Source organism: Trachemys scripta, chromosome 12, assembly GCF_013100865.1.
Source record: "Trachemys scripta elegans isolate TJP31775 chromosome 12, CAS_Tse_1.0, whole genome shotgun sequence".
NCBI lineage: Eukaryota > Metazoa > Chordata > Testudines > Emydidae > Trachemys > Trachemys scripta.
The window spans coordinates 7,215,957-7,234,744 of NC_048309.1; the positions used below are offsets into that span (position 1 = coordinate 7,215,957).

The 18,788-nt window shown below is 44.6% G+C and overlaps 1 protein-coding gene across 4 annotated transcripts in view; it reads right to left on the reverse strand.

Moving 5' to 3' along the window:
- SLCO4A1 (solute carrier organic anion transporter family member 4A1) overlaps positions 1–18,788 on the reverse strand; it is a 48,276-nt gene that overhangs the window by 9,665 nt on the left and 19,823 nt on the right. For 2 of the 4 annotated variants that reach the window (XM_034787174.1, XM_034787176.1), the window contains 6 exons: positions 14,011–14,948; positions 12,044–12,134; positions 9,127–9,248; positions 7,884–7,995; positions 1,596–1,750; positions 196–391 (listed from right to left, as the gene is read on the reverse strand). In XM_034787174.1, coding sequence (XP_034643065.1) covers positions 196–391; positions 1,596–1,750; positions 7,884–7,995; positions 9,127–9,248; positions 12,044–12,134; positions 14,011–14,803 — 1,469 coding nt within the window. In that variant the 5' untranslated portion in view covers positions 14,804–14,948. Of the gene's footprint in view, positions 1–195; positions 392–1,595; positions 1,751–7,883; positions 7,996–9,126; positions 9,249–12,043; positions 12,135–12,446; positions 13,725–14,010; positions 14,949–18,788 lie in introns of those variants that run through there. The other 2 variants (XM_034787178.1, XM_034787177.1) reach the window with 2 other exon arrangements.

Consider the following 18,788-nt stretch of genomic DNA (forward strand, 5'->3'; position numbering starts at 1 on the left):
TGGGCTGCTGGAAGGTGCTAGGCTGTGTGTAGTCATACACTTGGAACATGCCTATAAGGTTGGCTTTGCAACCATGCAGCGACATTATTCTGTAGTGCATTAATATTAATCTCAGTGTTGATTACTCAGGTTTATCCTTGTGTTTCTGTACCATCACAACACACGACTGACAGGAACTGTGATCATTATTATTACCTTCGGTTGTACATATGCGTTACTCCCGCCATAGGCATGTTAGGGCAATGAATGAAAAATATGAAAACAGCCAGGAGACTTGTCACTGTGCAAAGTAAACACAATTTGATGATTCCGGAACAGCGAAGCTTAAACTTATTCACGATGAATCCTCCCAGGAATGTGCCTCCTCCCCCCGCTGGCACAACAAGATAACCTAGGGGGAAAAAACCAAACCTATAAATATCAGGAAGGGAGTTTCTATTTGTCTGAATAAATACACTATGGAGTTGGCACAATTGTAACTCCTTCTGTGCCACTGGCCTATGATTGTTTCTTGATAGGAATTTATAGGACTTGAAAAGAAAAGAAAAGAAAAGAAAAGAAAAGAAAAGAAAAGAAAAGAAAAGAAAAGAAAAGAAACCTTCTGCCTTCAGTAGCAGCTCTGGGAAAATCTGAGAAAATAAAGAAATATTTTCTGCATATAGTGCAGTTCTGCCCTGAAAAATGACTCTCCAAGAATAGCATGTTTATTGTATCCCACTGAATTCAGATCAAATTTGCTCAGTTTTCCAATTTAAAGGTATTAACCTATGTGTATATGTGTATATATATATATATATATATATATACACACACATATTTTTTTTTCTAATTGGTTGGCCTGCAAACTCAGCCTGGGGTCTGAGAGTGAAGCTGGGTTCTTTCCAGCTGTATGTTACCAGTAATACAGGTTCTGCAGCTCAGATGCTCTCCTCATTTGCACTTGAGTAAATACTTAGATACCACTATTGACAGTTCTCTTGATGGTGCACAAAAAGCAACAAACCCCAGCTCAGTGCGTGTTGGTTTGGCAGGACCAACTGGTGTAAAAGTTGGAAAAACATTTCCCACTAAAGTTAGTAGCTATAACACTGACTATACACACGGTGCAGGTCTGCTGGGTCGGAAAGAGCCATTTATATCTAAGGGTACATCTACACTACAGGGGGGAGTCGATTTAAGATACGCAAATTCAGCTACGTGAATAGCGTAGCTGAATTCGACGTATCGCAGCCGACTTACCCCGTTGTGAGGACGGCGGCAAAATCGACTTCTGCGGCTTTCTGTCGGCGGCGCTTACTCCCACCTCCGCTGGTGGAGTAAGAGCGCCGATTTGGGGATCGATTGTCGTGTCCCGATGGGACGTGATAAATCGATCCCCGAGAGGTCGATTTCTAGCCGCCGATTCAGGCGGGTTGTATAGACCTAGCCTCAGATTGCAGCCACATTTTACATGATACACACAGTGTAATTACCGCATAGGGTCTGTATTGCATTTGACTCTGTGATAAAAGAGATCATCTCCTTGATCATGAGATTTTAGTATTTTTAGACAATATAAAATTTACATGGACATTATTGAAAATCTCTTTTCTTACCAAACAAGGTAGCAGCTTCAGAGGCACTTAAACTATACTGTGACTCAAGGAACTTGGGTCCAAAAGTAGACATTCCCGCAATGAGCGTGGCTTCAGTTGCTCCAGCTAAACAGAGGAAGATGAAGGTAGGGTTCTTCAGAAGCAGCAATAATGATCTGTCGAGTCCAAGAGGCATACAGAAAAGACAAATATGATGCAATTGCATTGGGTGGTGCAGTTTTACTTTGTTATTGTCTCTCTGAATCTAAAGGGCTAGAGGGGGGTCTTTAGGCTCATCCTTGCATAAGGGTGGTACCCAGCTGCCCCACCTTTCATTGGAAGAAAAAAGAAAGGAAATAGTTGATGCAGCTCTTTAAAAATGCAGCATGCTTCTCTCCTCATGCTGATTCAGCCATGGCGCGAAGGAGCCGCACCCCTCTCTGACCACTCCCTCTCCACCTACTCAGGGTGGGGACTATTGGATGAACGTTGTTGGGTAGCATCCCCTGTCAGCAGTCTCCTCTCAATATTTTTTCCACTTGCCTATCCATGTAGAATGATGATTTTCCAAAGTGAATACCTGGATTGCACCTGCAGACTTTGCGAATGCATCTGTTGTGCCCACCTAGCTGATATTTACATAAGTAAACAGGGACCTGCATATGCACAACGGGTGTCGCATGTGCAGTCATTGACATCACAGGTACAAAATAACGTGGGTCTTGCAGACACAAATGGTGAAATCACAAATCCTGTGGGTGCAATTTAGATGGTGAGTTTTGAAAATTCGGGGCTTGTGTCTACAAGGCGTTGAGTGCCCTCAATTCCCATTCAGGGCAATACAATCTGAGGGTGCTCAGCACCTTTCAGAATTGGGTCAGAATTGAAGGACAACATATCAATAAATACCCTGTTAGATCCTGATTCTGCTAGCTGCTGAATACAATCAATTCTCATTACAGTTTATGGGAATTATACCAGTAAGCAGTGATCTTAATCTTTGTAACCCTGATCCGGACCAGGTGACTGGGGTCAGGAAATAAAGCTGTGTCTCATACCAGCACTCCTGTGTGTCACACATTTACTATTCTACAATGCAAACCTAATACGTTTATTTCCTGCTCTAAGTACTTTCATAAAGACCTTATCGTCCTACTGTAAAGCAGCAATCACCACAGGCCAGACAAAGTGGGTCACAATTTAAGTTTAACTAGTATGTTTAGCAAATAACTGGAATTTATTAGGGGAAAGCAGACATTCCGGACAATTTGCCATGTGCCATATTTATGCAGAAAGATGATTCAGCAGTGATCCTTCTGTTGGATACAGAAAAAGCCCCAGGCTTGCTTGATAGTCTCAGTTCTCCTCCTCTATCTGGGATATTGAATTAGGAAATCTACACTGCTTGGCTGGGATTTCTTTTGTTAACTGGCTTGAAATTCTGTCATGTAACTCTATTAGCCTACTCCAATTGCTCCCCTCTGAGGCTGTTATGTGTAATGAAAAGTCCTGCCAAAAGCAATTTGGAACATACTGGTTATCTCCGGAATGACAGCGAGTGATGGACTCATCAGAGCTCTCCATACAGACAGATGATGTGCATGTGTGTTTTATGTCAAAATCACTTGACAGTTGCTTATTGCTTTGGAGAGAATGTGGAATGGGGGCAAAACTACTGCCATGGAACTAGACGTCACATAAGTGGAGCTGGTCAAAACATTTCGGATGGAACTCTTTTCTGCTGGAAAATGCTGATTAAATGAAATCACAATGTGGGAGTGTATTGATTCCATCAAAACTTTTGATGGAAACCAGGCAGGCAGGTAGGTGAGCCAGCCTCCGCAGCTTCTGAACTCCCGGGGCAGCTGCTTCCCAGGGCTGTCTGCTCTGGTTCCCTGAGCAGCAGCCACTCCATGCTACCTACTCCTCGGAAAGCTGGCTGCCTGTGGAGTTGGGCACCAGGGAGTTGCTCAGCCTCCATTTTGATTCTCCTGAAATGGAATTTTTCATCCCATGAAACATTTCAAATTATTCACTTTTCGCCCTGAATTGAGATTTTTTTCCCCCTAACAAATTGAAACATTTTCAGTGGGAGGGAAGTTCTGTTTTCTGGCCAGTTCTAATGCGGGGTCTCTGCATCACACGTTTTGGGCATTTAGATATTTATGAGTGACTACCACTGTGCCGTCTATGATTTCTTTACGCCCAAACAATCAAGAAAAGAAAGAAAGAAAAATGGTAAATTCCTATAATGTAATTTCATAGGACCCTATTGCAACCGTTCTCTCCAACTGTTAGAATCAGTTTAATTCCTTGAATATTCTTCCATGGATGACCTTTTATTTTTTTCCCCAATCATTTCCCTTAACTGTAACATGGAAGAAATTAATCTGCATGACTGCATTTTATTTGGAAGCGTAATGACTAATCTCTTGACTAGAAAACATATGGCTGATTGTGTATATTGTGTGATAGCTCCTATCTTCTACGCTCAAGAGAAAATAGAACAGTAGGACAGTAGTTATTCCATCACAGGAGAGCTATTTTTGCCTGCAGAGTGAAGGTGTATGCGTCAGATCCTCAACTGGTGTAAATCAAGGTAGTTCCAGTGACACCATCGGAGGATCTACCCCGTCTTCTATTGCTAACACATGTAGGGACTGATCCTGAGAGGTAGTGCCCAATACAAAATATTAATGGGTTTGGATCCAGGGCAGCTGCTGCACAACTCCTGAGAAGTCCTGGATGTCCTCAATTCTTGAATTCACTGGGAGCTGAGGAAACTCACCATTTCCCAGGGATAAGGCCTGCTATATATTAAAGTCTGATCCCGCAACGCTTACCCATATGGGTAGCCCTTACTCATGCAAAAAGTCAGTTGACTTCACTGAGACCACGAGCAGGATCTACTCACCTGTGCAGAATAGGGACAATGGGTTGTCATAGCATTCACAGTCTACTAACATTTTAATAAGCCAATAACATGCTACTTAAAAACGGTACACTTATGTTTACATCATCTTAGTGCATGTGGCATGGGGACTTTTTCATCTTTTGAAAGGATTATTGTTAAAAAGCACTAAATGAAACGCAGTGAACTTCCTCCCTTTCCAAAGCTAAAACAGTGTTAAAGTTGTGATGCAAATCAACGCTTCCTCCCCGCAGGTAATCCAAAAGGCAGGAATGTAATATTGACCTCAGCTCTTTGTTTTGGAGATCAGTACATTGTGCATGCCTGATATACCAATGAGCAATCCTCATAAAACAGATGTTTATTAACTTTGTATAAAACTCCCCTTCTCTGATCAGCCCCAGCAAACTATTTATCAAGCGTGTCTCTTGTATATTCTGTTTAAATCTCTATTGGATTGACACCAGTGGACTTTTTCATGTGCACTACTAAAGTGGAATATGCGATAGAAATCGGCAGAGGGAAGTAGAAAAAAAATGCTACTTTTATGAAGCCTTTCTGAACCAGGAATCAAGCCACAATTCACTGATCGACTGTTTCATCATATTGGTTTCATTCTTGGTGGTTGCTGGCTGCGAGAATAGCATCATGTATTAAGCAGTACGTGCTTTCTCAGGAGCAGAGTCAGGCTACTTGGACCTCATTGAGTGGCACCTTATTCTACAGGTAATTCCACATATCTCAATGGAATCCTCTTACTCTATAGAACATGAGTAAATGTGCCAGAGTCCCACCCCTAATTAACATAAAACTGGAACAGTGCTCCTATAAAATTAAGCTGCCTTTTGCCCTTGTAACTGACACATCAGCCCATTCATCTAAAGCTGCCTCGTTTACAGATGTGATCCATTCCTCTAAAACAACTTCCCTTTAGGGCATTTCCTCTTCTCTCAAAGCAAACCAGAAAACACAGAAGCATGTACAGTTGGGTTTTTTTTTTTTTAATAAAAGGGACAACTGACTCATTTTTTAAGATGCATAAAAATACATTCAGGTCTAGACTGGCTCTTACTTTATATGATCTGGTTTGCCCACCTCTAATTATTTGCCATATGTTCTCCAGGGACTAGGCACATTAAGGAATGTTCAAGGCCAATGAACTGATCCTGCAGCCCTCACTCAGGTAAAGCTCCCCTGAGGTCAATCAGAGTTTTGTTTCGGTGAGGCCTGTGGAGTGTGAAGCACTGAAGTTTAGATACAGCTCCCTTAATATTATTTAAATGCAGTTTTTGAATGTAATTTCCGTGTGGCGAGTCATGACCTCCAAAAATGGCACTCGGTCAAGAATTTCATTTAATAACAAGGTGGAAATCGGTTCAATGCAATATTCTTCACAAAACGTACTTAACCCCTGGTGAACTGCTTTGGTGTTGCCCTGTGTGAATAGTTGCTTAGAGTCAATCAAAGTTGGCTATTGTATGAGGTAAATTCTCCTGTGCATCTCTGTTTCAATCCTCCTTTTCATGTGCAGAGGAAGTTAATGATTCTAAAATTCACAAATGACCCTTAGCAACAGGATTATGGTTCTGCAGCAGCTATTATTTTGGTTTGCATTGTGTGGGTATAACCTGTCGCCTGTAGTTGTCTCTAAGAATGATACTTGGAGAGGTTGAGGAAGTAAACATATAGTTGCTGGTGTTATACTCAGCTTCTACAAAAAAAGTGCATCACAACTAACACAGAGCATTTCTCCAAGATCCAACTCCTGTCCATTCAGTTAAAACAGAACTTCAAACGTCACGTGCAATAGCATCATTCAGTAACTCCCAAACATTGCCAATTGGTATCATGGCCCTTTCTGTCTCCCACACTCCTCCAGCTAAATGCTAACTGAAAACAGCACAGAGAAATTCTGACTCTCAGTAATCAGATGTTACCTGTATCTTATTTAGGTCAATTGTTCATTGACATTTTCTGCTTTACGTTTCCAGAAAACAATTTCCAATTAAACTGGATTTTGGCCTGTGTGTGTGTGCGGCTACGTTTACACTATGAGCTAAGGGTGTGATTCTCTCATCAAGCTACTGTGACTATAAATAGCAGTGTAGCTGCGGTAACATGGGAAGTAGCAGATGAGACACAGCTCAGCCCTGCCTCCACTGCTGCTACCCATGCTACCTTGGCCATACTGCTCTTTATAGTCACACTAGCTTGATGAGAGCTAGTGCGAGTATATGTGTACACAAGCAGGGGAATTACACCCCTAGGCCATAGTATAGACATAACCTGTGTGTGTGCCTACACAGAGAGCTGAAGACTGGTCCTAGTCCTGGTCCTGCACTCTGCCCCGGCTACTTTGCATAAGGAGAGAATAGAGGGAAAAACACAAAGAAGCTGATTGACAGAGGAGAAAGGAAATGGAATAAAACAGAAAGGAAACCGAGATAAAACTAGGACAACAGGAAATAGATTTGAAACAGAGATACTGTATTTGACTTGCTATGAGCAAGAAAAGGAAACAAAGATGAACATTATAGGGACATCTGAGGAAGCCAACATGGGACTAAAATAAGAGGAAAATAAGAAAAGCTCAGAGAAGACAAAGATGAGGAAACACTGGACAATAAACAAGTGAGCAGTGATGCAGAGTGAGCAGTTTATAAGCAATAATACAAGTTTAAGGGGAAGAATCAAAAGATAGTGCCTGTGCATGTAGTTTAGATCAGTGTTTCTCAAACTTTTTGGTACCGGGGACTAGCTTGCTCCTTCCTAAACTGTGTCAGGGAGACCTCAGGGACCAGTGTCGGTCCACATACCGGTTGTTGAGAAACACTGGTTTAGCCTACAGTGGTGACTGGTATTAAGCCACCTGCTGTAAAACCCACCATGTCACATATCCCGGATGGTACGTGGGTCTCTGTGGGCACAAAATTGTGCTTATGAAAACAATCTTACAGGTAACACTTGCTGTAACACTCTGTGATGCTGTATGCACTGGACCATCGTTGAACTGGGGTTTATTTCAAAGGCTGAAACACAAACAGTTCCAAGAATGTAAACTGTCCCCATGTCAACTATGGAGCTGCATTTGGTGACTAAAGTTCCTAGATTTATTCCTGGCTCTACCATTGAATCTGTAAAATGGAGTTGATGATACCGATCTGTACAGGAGCATTATAGTATTAATGTTTGTAAAGTGCTTTGGGGACGATTGGCTTGATCTTGGAAGATGCAGAGTGTCATCAACTCAAACTGATTTCAGTAGCATCCTTCAGGATCAAGCCCCAGGTATTGCAAAGTATTTCAATTATTATTGTAGAAAGCCAGATGAAATTGGGGCCATTTCCCTAATTTTGGTAAGAGCTCTCTGAATGTCATGCACACGCAAAGGTACTCACCGTGGAAGGTCTTTAACTGTTTTCCCAAAGGCGGGATCCGATGCCATTTCTTGGCTCCCATCTTTCATCTGATGAGTCTCAGAGACTCTCATGATGATGTAGCGCTGGGATCCTGAAAACATTGATGTAGGAAATAGAGACTATATGAGAGGAGGGTTTATGTGCCACACAAGTAGCAAATTCATGAGGGAAAAAAGCACCGTAGTATAAACCTGATGCTAATATGACTCAGCTAGTCAGAAAATGCTCAACAAAAATGTTTCCACGTAAAAGAGGATTTTTTTTTCCTGCAAAATTTTTTCCATTGGACACTTTTGTGCAAACGTTTTACCATTTCCCAACCAGCCCAACAAAGAGAGGCTTGGAAAGTTAATGGGAGTTGGGTGCTTGACTCCAATTTATTCCTTTGAAGCCCTCCCTCTCTCCAATTCCTTTGTCTCACATTTATCCCACTTTCTCTCTACTCGTTCATAAGAAGCATAAAGGGGCGGAACAGAGAAAGACAACGAAACACTGGGAAGACAGGTGGCTGTGAAATGGAAGATGTGAAATCAATGTATAAATTACACTTTAAAATACAAGAACTTTTTTCCCAGCCTATTGTTTCCTCATTCATTGGCATTCATCCAGAAGGGCAACATTTAGTCAGGCATATCTCAAAATAGGAGGAGTCAGCCCGTAGGTGTTAATGACAATCAAAGTATTATGCACATCTGCGGGACAGGCAGAAAATGTCACATTATCTCAACTGTTCAGCAAATGAGAACAAAAGACAAAAGACAGAGATGGAGGGGAGGACAGAGAAGCAAACAAAAGACCTTAATGGGGAACAAAATACTTGGGTGAAATTGTATCCTTTTCCTTCCCCGTGTATAGGCAGAGATGTATAGCTTACAAGCTGAGGATAACTGCCTGAATGCAAGTGTTGGTGGCATAAAGGACAGCATAAATAGCAGGCTACTAGTAACAAAACAAAGAAACAGGGTTCTGCCCCACTGGAGTAATTAACATCTAATGATTAAGTTCTTTCCGCTCCAACCTAAAGCAATTTGCATGGCCTCATCCATAGACGTATCAACTCTGTGACACTGAAATGAGAAACAAGGTTTGTATCACAGCAGCAGCAAGGCTCAGGCAATAGCTCCACTGAAACACAGGCTAATGAGTCACGGCAGCCGTCCGCCATTAAGAAGATCCCCAAGTGTTTTACCCGAAGTTATTCAGGATTTCATTCTTCGTATACCTGGCAGCCGGCGAGGGTAACCCAGAATGGGAATGGCAGTGAGAAGGGCAGCAGCTCCAGCACCCAGGAATCCTATCCACCAGGCCCCAACCCAGAGAGTATTATCTGGGGTTAGATCCATTCTGTAAAAGAACAAAGGGGGGAAGGCAGTTACCTAACTGGGACGGAACATTAGAGGCTTCTTCACCCTAACCCTGGCATGGATCAGGAGTAGCAGGTGAAGTCAGCAAAGTAAAACTGGCACAAGGCGGAGGGCAATCTGCCCCCAAGTATATTTTGTGCACATGACAAACTGAAAACTTGGAGCCAAATTCTGCTCTTCCTGACACTAGTATAAATCTGAAGTAATGCCCCTGGCGGCAATGGAGATAGCAGATTTATACAGGTGCATCTGAGAGCAGATTTTAGTCCTTGGATTTTACTTCTTACTGAAAAATAAAACCACCGTCCAAGGGGGCTCTGTGCTGTAAGGAACTAGAGAAGACTTATCTTTACTATTAAAACCTCACTATGGGCTACATTTTAACTTTACAGCCTGCCTTGGGTAAGGGGCTGTGTGGAGCTGTGCTGTCCCAGGGGCAGACCCAGAGAGTCACAGCTCCACCCTGCTTTCCTTCCTCTGGGGAACTTGGAATACAATATTTCCCTCCTTTTCCCAGAACAGCTTTCTCTCCTCCCTGTGCCCAGACAGCTACTCTGTGGGGGGGGGGGGGGAACAGAACTAGGGCTCCTCCCACTCCCGGAGCTTCTTACTCATTCACTGCCAGCAGCTGAGTAGCCCCTGCTGTCCCTGCAATAACAATCTGGCCAAGGCTGAGCAGGGGAATTACAGGGCTTTATCCCCCATATTCTCCTGTACGGCTGAGTAAGGACTGTGGCAAGAAAAACGACATGTGGCTGGGTGTTCCCAGCCTGGAGTCAGTGCTCAATAGCAGTGTGAAAAGTACTGTCAGCCCTTGGCATTCTCCTGCAAGTCAATCATAACAAAACCCAGTACAAAAGGCTGAACAAGCCTGAGTATTCAGAACCCTCATCTAACTGTGCAATAGAAACTCTGCCAAAGGGCTCTTTATTCGCAAACAAACTGCACAAATCATCCTTCCGAACTAAAGGCAAATTCAAAGGCTGGCACAGGTGAGTTCCATCGGCAACACAACCTCTGGGGCTGCCGCTTCAAAGCCGCTCCAAGCTCAGATGTTCCAAACACCTACGCGGTTTGCCAGCGGGGTGTCTTATCACATGAGAGAGCAGCAGAGTAAATTTAGTGCTTGGGTTTCATGATTGGAATCAAAGGGGAAGTGAAGTACTGCAGCATTTTCCACCCCTTTCTGTATGTAACCAAAGAGCTGAAAATCTGATCAATGCGTGTGGAAACAGCTCAAAACGTAGCTGAGAATATAACATCAGATGAACTCAAAAGCGCTCAGCAGTTGAGGTCGGATTTGCCAGAGAGCCCAGCTCTTGTCTCGGCAGCTGAGCAAAACGAGCTGAATTCCAAACGTGCCCAGCACTCTACAGGTCCCACTGAGACCTATGGAGAACCCACCACTTTGGCCACAAGAGCGGCTGGGAGCACTTCTGAAAATCTGCCTGTTTCATTTAGATGCCGAAATGGGAGCTGAGCTCTGCTGAAAATCTGGCTGCTTCTTTTGGGTGCAAAACTGGGAGCTGGAGGTACTGAAACCATTGCAACCAGAGCTCTGATGTGGTGCCCCTACGATTTGTGCATACAAGCAGGCTTCTGAATGAATATATGAAGATATTTTTACACATGGCTACCTATGCTAATGCTCAAATGTGAGCTTGCTACTGTAAGCCACCCCACCATCTTGGCCAACACAATTTGTTATTGGTACTTATATGGCCCCTGCTACTGTAGTACCTCAGCTAGGGTGACCAGATAGCAAGTGTGAAAAATCAGGACACTTTGGGGGGGTATAGTTTCCTATATAAGACAAAGCCCCTAATATTGGGATGGTCCCGATAGTATCGAGACATCTGGCCACTCTAATCTCAGCACTTTATAATCTTTAATGTCTTTATCCTGACCACACCCCTGTCAGATAGGGGAGTACTATCATCTTCATTCCATGGGTGGGAAACTGAGGCACAAAGAGACTAAGTGACGTGCCCAAGGTCACACAGGAAGGCCATGGCAGAGCAGGCAATTGACTCCAGGTTTCCCAAGTTCTAGGCCAGCACCCTAACCACTGGACCATTCTTCCTTTCAGACCCACAGCCCTATTGGCAACTATAACGGATCATTCATGACAATGAGCCTGAAAACAGAGTTGTTTAACACTGTATTTATCTCTGAGCTCTCATCCGTTCCGGGTTCCATTTTCATTTCTATTTTTGTCACCCAGGCCTGCGTTCAATAGCAGATCAATCTTTTGCTACAAGGCTCGTTGCCGAAAGAAACAACAAAACAAAATGACCCTGTCCACTAATCTACCAAATGTCACAGCAAAATGACAGGCCAGGCTTAAAACACTTTTGCAAGGATCATTCATTTGCTGCAAATGAAAAAGAAACTCCCCCCAGTAAACCAAAGAGTGACTAGGTGGCACTGCAGAATCATTGTGAGGCATACTGGAAAAGGTGACATGCTTCATACACAGGGGAACTCATTCAAGAAATCCTCTTGCTCACCACAGCTCAGCTCCAGCACATGACAAACCACAAAGCTGATGGATTTAGAAAAATAAGGCTTGTGAATCATTCTTTTCCATTAATGAAAACCCATCTTTCTGGTTTCATACCCACACACAGCCCACTTACAAATTCACTGCTGGACAAAACCCCTTTAGCAACTTAAATGGAAAACTACCCATCGTCTTCAAAGGTTTCATTTCAGTTTTTTAAAGGAACTGCACAGCGTAAAGGAAAAGGAACAAGATTATTTTTACCAACTTACTGTTTGCCTATATGAGTATAAATATTTAGAAACATTCCTCCTACCAGATAACCTGCTGCGGGCCCAAGAATTGCAGCAGTGTAGAAAATAGCTGAAAAAGAAAACAATCAGTGTTACAGAATCCTTTGCATTTCACTGAAAGCCCTGACTCTGCTCTTTCTTTAAACTAGCCCTCAAATGAAACGGTGCAAAAAATCCTAGGGTGACAGTAGGCACTGGGCAAGGGAGTGGTATGAAAGTGCCAGGGTCTCAAGTGCAGCTCTGGAAGGAAGCGTGCCTCACACAGGGCCGTAACCACAGTGAGGTGAGCAGGACAGCTGCCCCGGGTGCAAAACCGCAGGGGCGGAAAAATGGACCGGACAAATGCTGAAAAAAAAAAGTGGCAGCAAATACGCTTGCTCACCCTGGGCGCTAAAATGGGTAGTTACAGCTCTGGACTCACACACACAGCTCTGGTGTCTCAGCTCCCTTCCGCTGTGGGGCAACGGTCAGTGCTGTGGAGGCTATGGACTGCAGCCAGCAAAGATCCTCCTTCATTTTGCAAGGCGGGATTCTGGACTGTAGGGGGCAGAAGAGCCTGGCTGGCTGTAGTTTAGAGCAGGTTCTCACAGCGGTGCCAGGTAACATTTAGATGAACATATATTGGTTGTTATTAAATACAAGCTCTCTGGGTGGTAAAAAGAATAACAAGATCCACCCCCTGCTTCTGTCACTCAGGGAAGTCAGTAATTTCCTGCACGTCTTTACCAGCAGCAAATCATGACACTCCGCACACTGTCTCCGTAAGTAGAGGGAGGAACTGTGAGTCTGCCTCCTTCCTGACCCTCCCTCCCCACATGCTCCAGCAAAAGAGGAAGCAGGCACGCAGACCTGGTTCGCCCGGACTTGCATGGGCGTATAGTCCGAGTCACACCGTTTCCATTTATTCCTCCCATGGTTGTGACATAGGCAGATGGACAATCATGTATTTGGGACTAGTCCAAGTACCCTTGGAGGCAATGCACGTGCATGTGTTTGTCAGATGGGAGCCTAAATTGGTTTCAGCAGAAAAACTACTATGTAATTTGGAGTCAACTTTTTTTATTATTTTCCAGTCAAGGGCTTGATCCTGTTAGCACGGACTACTGGGCATAATGCTTGCAACTGGGAATACGCCTGTTGTCTCACTACTGACCGTGGCAAGCAACTTGCATGGTAGTGACTGCATGATTGGAGCCTATATTTTGCTCCACCCATCACTGCCATCAGAATAGTGACATGGACCACTGACCTGAACAGACCCTTGTGGTTTCTTCCTCTATCTCCACAGCCCTCCGGTATTACAGCTCAGGCCCACAGGTCTATCCAAAGCCAACTGGAGTCTTTCAATTGACTCCAGATTAGGCCCTTAGTGAACATGTTCCCTATCACACCAATTTATATTAGAGGTCTTTTGCCGTTGCCATATGATTAGCCATGCATAGAAGAGGATCTTTATTATTATCAATGCCCTTCTCATGCTGTAGCACTAAAAGGAGAAATGCGATCTTGAGGATATTATCGCATGCTTTGGGGAAGGACAAAGAACCAGTGGATTGTGTTCTAAGTGTACAAGCTGAGGTCAGACCTGTAATTCATATACTTGGTCAGATGTCAGAGCTCTGCAATGTTCAGATATATATGGGGGTGGAGAGGGGCGGGGGATGAACCTGGAGATTTAAAGTAATGAATCTAGTTGCTGTAATATTCAGGCAACTCATTCTTCTTGCCTGTAAATAACTGGAGGGAAAACTCAAAATCTTCCAGCCTGTTGCTTCCCCTCTCCTATTTTCATCTCTTGTGATATTTGGAACAAATGACTTGGATTACCCCTGGTGAGCTCCTCCAGCACTTTACATTCCGGGCCAGCACAGACGCATTTGATTTCTCTTCAGCCAACATGACTGAAGAGAACAGAAGGCTTTTCCTCAGTAGGCTACTTGACTTACCAATATACACAGGGGAATAATTAGACTTGACGTTTTCATCTAAATAGGTCACTCCAAGAGTGTAGAGTGGTGTCGCTCCAATCCCATGCAGGAACTGCCCGAGCATGAAGACAAATCTGTAGTTTGAGAGGATCGAGACGCTTTCCGCACATGGCATGCTCTGGTTGGAAGAGCACATGCCGTTCTCTTTTGGCAGGTGTACTTCATACTGGCTAGTGGTGAAGTGGGGCAATGCAAAGACAATGGAGCCGACTCCCATAATGAGCACTCCCCATCCCAGCCACCGCGGTTTATGCCCATTGCCCCCAAAGTAACTGACAAACGTCAAGCAGCCACATGCCGCTATGTCATAAGAGCTTGCAATCAGTCCGCTCTGGTAGCTGTGCAGGTCAAAGCGCCGTTCTATTGAGGTGATGACTGTATTAATGAAGCCGTTCACTATCATCCCTTGCAAAAAAGAAGCCACACAGAGGAATAACAAGACGCCCTTAGGTGTGTTGAAGAACTGTAAACAAGCAGGCGTGAAAGCCCCCCACCCACACTTGACTCCTTCGGAGGAGACATATTTAACTCCTTCGTTGCACTGGCTTTTCTTTTCGGATGCTGCATCGCAGAGAGGTTTCACACAAGAATCTGAAGGGCTGTTTGTGTTGGAATATAAAGTATCATTGCTCAGTGGTGTGGTACAAGGCTCCTTTATGCTGTTCTCAGCTGGAGTGGATGCGCTGGGTACAGTTAAATTCTGGGGGGAATTGAATTCATTTTCTCCTGTCGAATTATAAGACATTTCCATCAATGGGCAACCAAAGGCTTGTTTGGCTGTTTCTGGCTGAGGATCTTTTACACGGTGCAGACACAATTTGGCTCCCAGTTTATTGCAATTTGTGGCCAGTTGTAAGCAGGCAGAGGGTGAATGTCAGGTTCCGGACCACTTCATTCTGTGACAAGAACATCAGAAGAAGTTAGCAAACATGATGTGTCAAGCAGTTCACCATTCTCACTGATTTCTGTACCAAACCTTCATTTCTGAACCAATTCTCCCTCCAAGTTTAGCAAAACACTCAAGCTGCAGTGAGGACTTCAGATTTACCCAAAGCCTAATCCCGCCAATGGACTGAAATATGCAGAATCACCTTGAAAAAGGAATAAGAAAACCCACTGTACATTAAATGATAGTCACAGGCAACATAACATTCTTACAAAAGCGAGGGGATTCTACGTTAATTCAGCAGCAATGTCTCCCTCTTCCCTTATTACTACAACAGTTTATGCTGAAAGTGTATCTCAGTGTGTCTCATCCCAGGGGATATTGGGACAAATTCTCTTCTCAGATACACATGTGCAATTTCCATGGACTCTGAGGGCAGAATGCAACTGCTAGTCATTCTGAAAATGTTCAGCACAGAAGCTGCAATGTATAGAACCAAACTCAGACCATGCCCAGCCTATTTGTCTGTTTTGTCCACCTGTTTTGTCCTGTCTGCCATGTAGGTGGCGTGCTCCTTGGGTCAGAGACTGTCCTCCTTGTTACTCATCTGTACAGGACTGACCACAATAGGGCCCAGAGCCTATCGTAGAGTCCCTAGGCACTACGATAATAGAGATAATAAATAATACTCGTTATGATGCAAGACCTGACAGGTGGACCAGCCATAACAAGCCAACCCCCCTCACCAAGGTGCAAGTATTACAGCTGCTCAGTGCTGTGGTATGCCAGACCTCTAAGGCAGTGCACCAGGTGTACCATGACTTAGAGGCAAGTGTTAAAGGTGCTTCAGTTGCTAGGCCATATAAGCACTAGCCCCAGGTGTCCCACTAATGGTTAAAGTGAACAGGTATACTAGAACTGGCAGAAAGGGGACGATAGCAGATATCCTCAGTACAGTGGCTTAAGCAGTTGCAATCAGGGAGACACTCTAGCTATAGCCAAACTAGGCAGCTGCTTAGGGTGGCAGATTTGAGTGGCACTGTGACCCTGTGCACCAGGTCGCAATGCCACTCACTCAAATTTGACCTGGCCACTTCTCCATCATGATGGAGGGGCGGCAGGACCAAATATGCTGCCATAGGCCTATGAAGGGGGGGTGTAGTGAGACTGAGTGGCGTCCCTCCGAATGGGAGAGCAAGGGACCATTACACTTTCCTTGGAGGGCGGAGCCTAGATCACCCCACCCCTCTCGCCAGAAGCACCGGGGAGTGGCTGGAAGTATAAAAGGCCGGCCTTGCAGCACAGTTGGGGCAGAGCCTGCGGAGGCGAAGGACGCTCTGCCTGTTCTGCAGCATCCCGGAGGGGAACCTACGCCTGTCTGTTCCCGATCCCCAGACACCGACGAGGACTGGCCCGGAGTGCCTGCTGCCATGTCCCCGAAGGAGCCGGAAGAGGCCTGGAGGTCACAGGTACCGAACCCCGGGGAGGCAGGAAGTGGCCCAGGAGCAACCACGGAGCAGCCAGCTGCAGAGCCTGGCGTGGCTCAGTTGGCGTGTTGCGGCTGGATCCCCACCAATGCAGGGGCAGCCAATCCTGCCCCTGCTAGGGCCCTGGGCTGGGATGCCGTGGAGTAGGGTGGGCCCACGTCCTCCTGCCACTCCACACCGGGGTGGCTGACTCCCTACACTGTGCAGGGAAGCTCTAGACCTGAAGAAGGAGCCATCGTTACCAGCACCTGTAGACGGTTTGTTTGCTGGCTGCCCGAGCCTCCTCAAGCCCCCAGCTCAGTTATAGACTCTATTTAAGGGCTGACAGGTAAAGCCGCTCAAACCCAGGCTAAAGCCTGACTGTGACTATTGATCGCCCAGCCCTATTGTGGGCTCTTGGCTGTCCTGCAGACTCTGGTCCTGGCCAGACAGGACTGGACTGAGTGGCCTCCCTCCGAGCAGGAGAGCGAGGGACCATTACGGGGGGGCAGCACACTGAAGTTTTGCTTATGGGCACCAGATTGTCTTGAGCAGCCTATGGTTGCAATTTAAGGTAAAACAATAGTGGTTCCTATTTGGGCCCCTGGGAAGGGCGGCAGTCCAATAATAGAGGGTTGGGGTTAGGTTTCCTTAGGCCTAGTGCCATCTCTATTGAAGACAAATATGGTTTCCAGGCCAGTGGTGGGTCTCATTGGGGCACCTCTGCAGTGGCTCCGAATCACAGGACAGGATTCTTCAGTGTAAATCTGAATTAATTCTATTGCGTGCAGTGGAATTACTTTAAGGACTTGTCCACTCGGGAAAATTAATCTGAATTCACTAAAGGTGTGACTTTAAAGTGGATTAGTTAAACTGCATGAAACCTCTGTGTGGGTTCAGTCAGAATTACAGTGGCCTTACTTCAGTTTAGTTTGAACAGAGGTTTCATGCAATTTTACTAATCCACTTTAAAGCCATATATTTAGTTAATTCAGATTCATTTTCCTCAGTGTCCCTTGTGTGGACAAGCCCTAAGTTTACAACTGGGGTAAATGAAATCAGCATCTGGCCCAAGTTGCTTCCCCTTGATAGATAATGTACAGGAAAAGAACAGTGACGCAGCAAAGGCAGAGGGATTGCAAGGTGACAGTCAGCATGCGTCTGATCATTTCCACCATTTGTACTTGTTTTAATGTGTGAAGAGAGTCACTCTTTAATCGTCTCTGGGGAGAGGAGCAGAGGCGTGGCAGTGGAGGAAAGTCCTTTTCGAAGACGTGACTCTGACGCGGAAGAGGGCATATAATTTGAACTGCTGGTAGCTGCAGTGGCCGTAAAGCAACAGAGGAACAGTTTATCCTGGTAATCAACGCAGATGTGATCTCAGCAAAACCCTGTTCTGTATTAAGAAACTTTTAACAGTTGCTATGTGGAAACCATGAATTTCATATTGTAAAAGGTGCTCATTTTTTGGATATTGTTTAAAAACAGGTTGTAACTATCACGAGAACTTTCCACACTTGGATCAATTTTATTTCAGGCCCTGAGATATATCTGCAATTATTCTGTGACGTCCTCTCTATAGTTCATTAGACTGTACATGCCATTTTACAGCCAGCCAGAGGGCACAGATAACTGACTATAAACTGATTACTGATGAGGATTGCCTACTCTCAAAGTGGTTCTTGGGCTGGGTACTCTTGGTGGCTCCAGTTTCCCCCGTAACTGGTTGTGAAATACACTGGTTGAACTATAATATATGGAGACAGTGAGGAACCCCATTCAATACTGGTCTTAAATAAATTAGAAAATAAGATATTTGAATTGTTTAGTGCAGGATATTTTCAAAGCATCCATATTTCAATCCCTGCATGTCAGGCTGTTGATAAACCTGTGACATGCTGCCAACACTTGCACAAGAAGCTCCTATAAAAATGTTTCCCTTTAGACTGCAATAAACCTCGTATCAACAGTGTCATGGGCTTGCAGAGAACAGGGGTGAAGGAGAAGACGAAACTGTTTGTTTGTTTTCCCTTTAAAACAAAAACACTTTCTGATCACCTTAACCCAGGAGGAAAGCAGCAGCACTCGGCAAACCAATTAGTATTAAGCTGCATTTTGCTGGAAACATTTACAGATTATTTCTTTATATATACTGGCTGCACCAGCTTGGTATAGATTCACAGCTCTGTGTGTCTGTGTGAGTGAGAATTTGACATCCAGAAAACCACTGGGACCAACTTGTGTGCAAAGTAGGAGTTTGTGGCTACAGAGTACAGGTGCAAATACTGAGTGTGCAATTTTACACTGCCAAAACAAATGCTGACCTTGGAAAATTCAGGCCTATGGTACTATGAGAGGTATGGACCTTATGCCAATGTTATTAA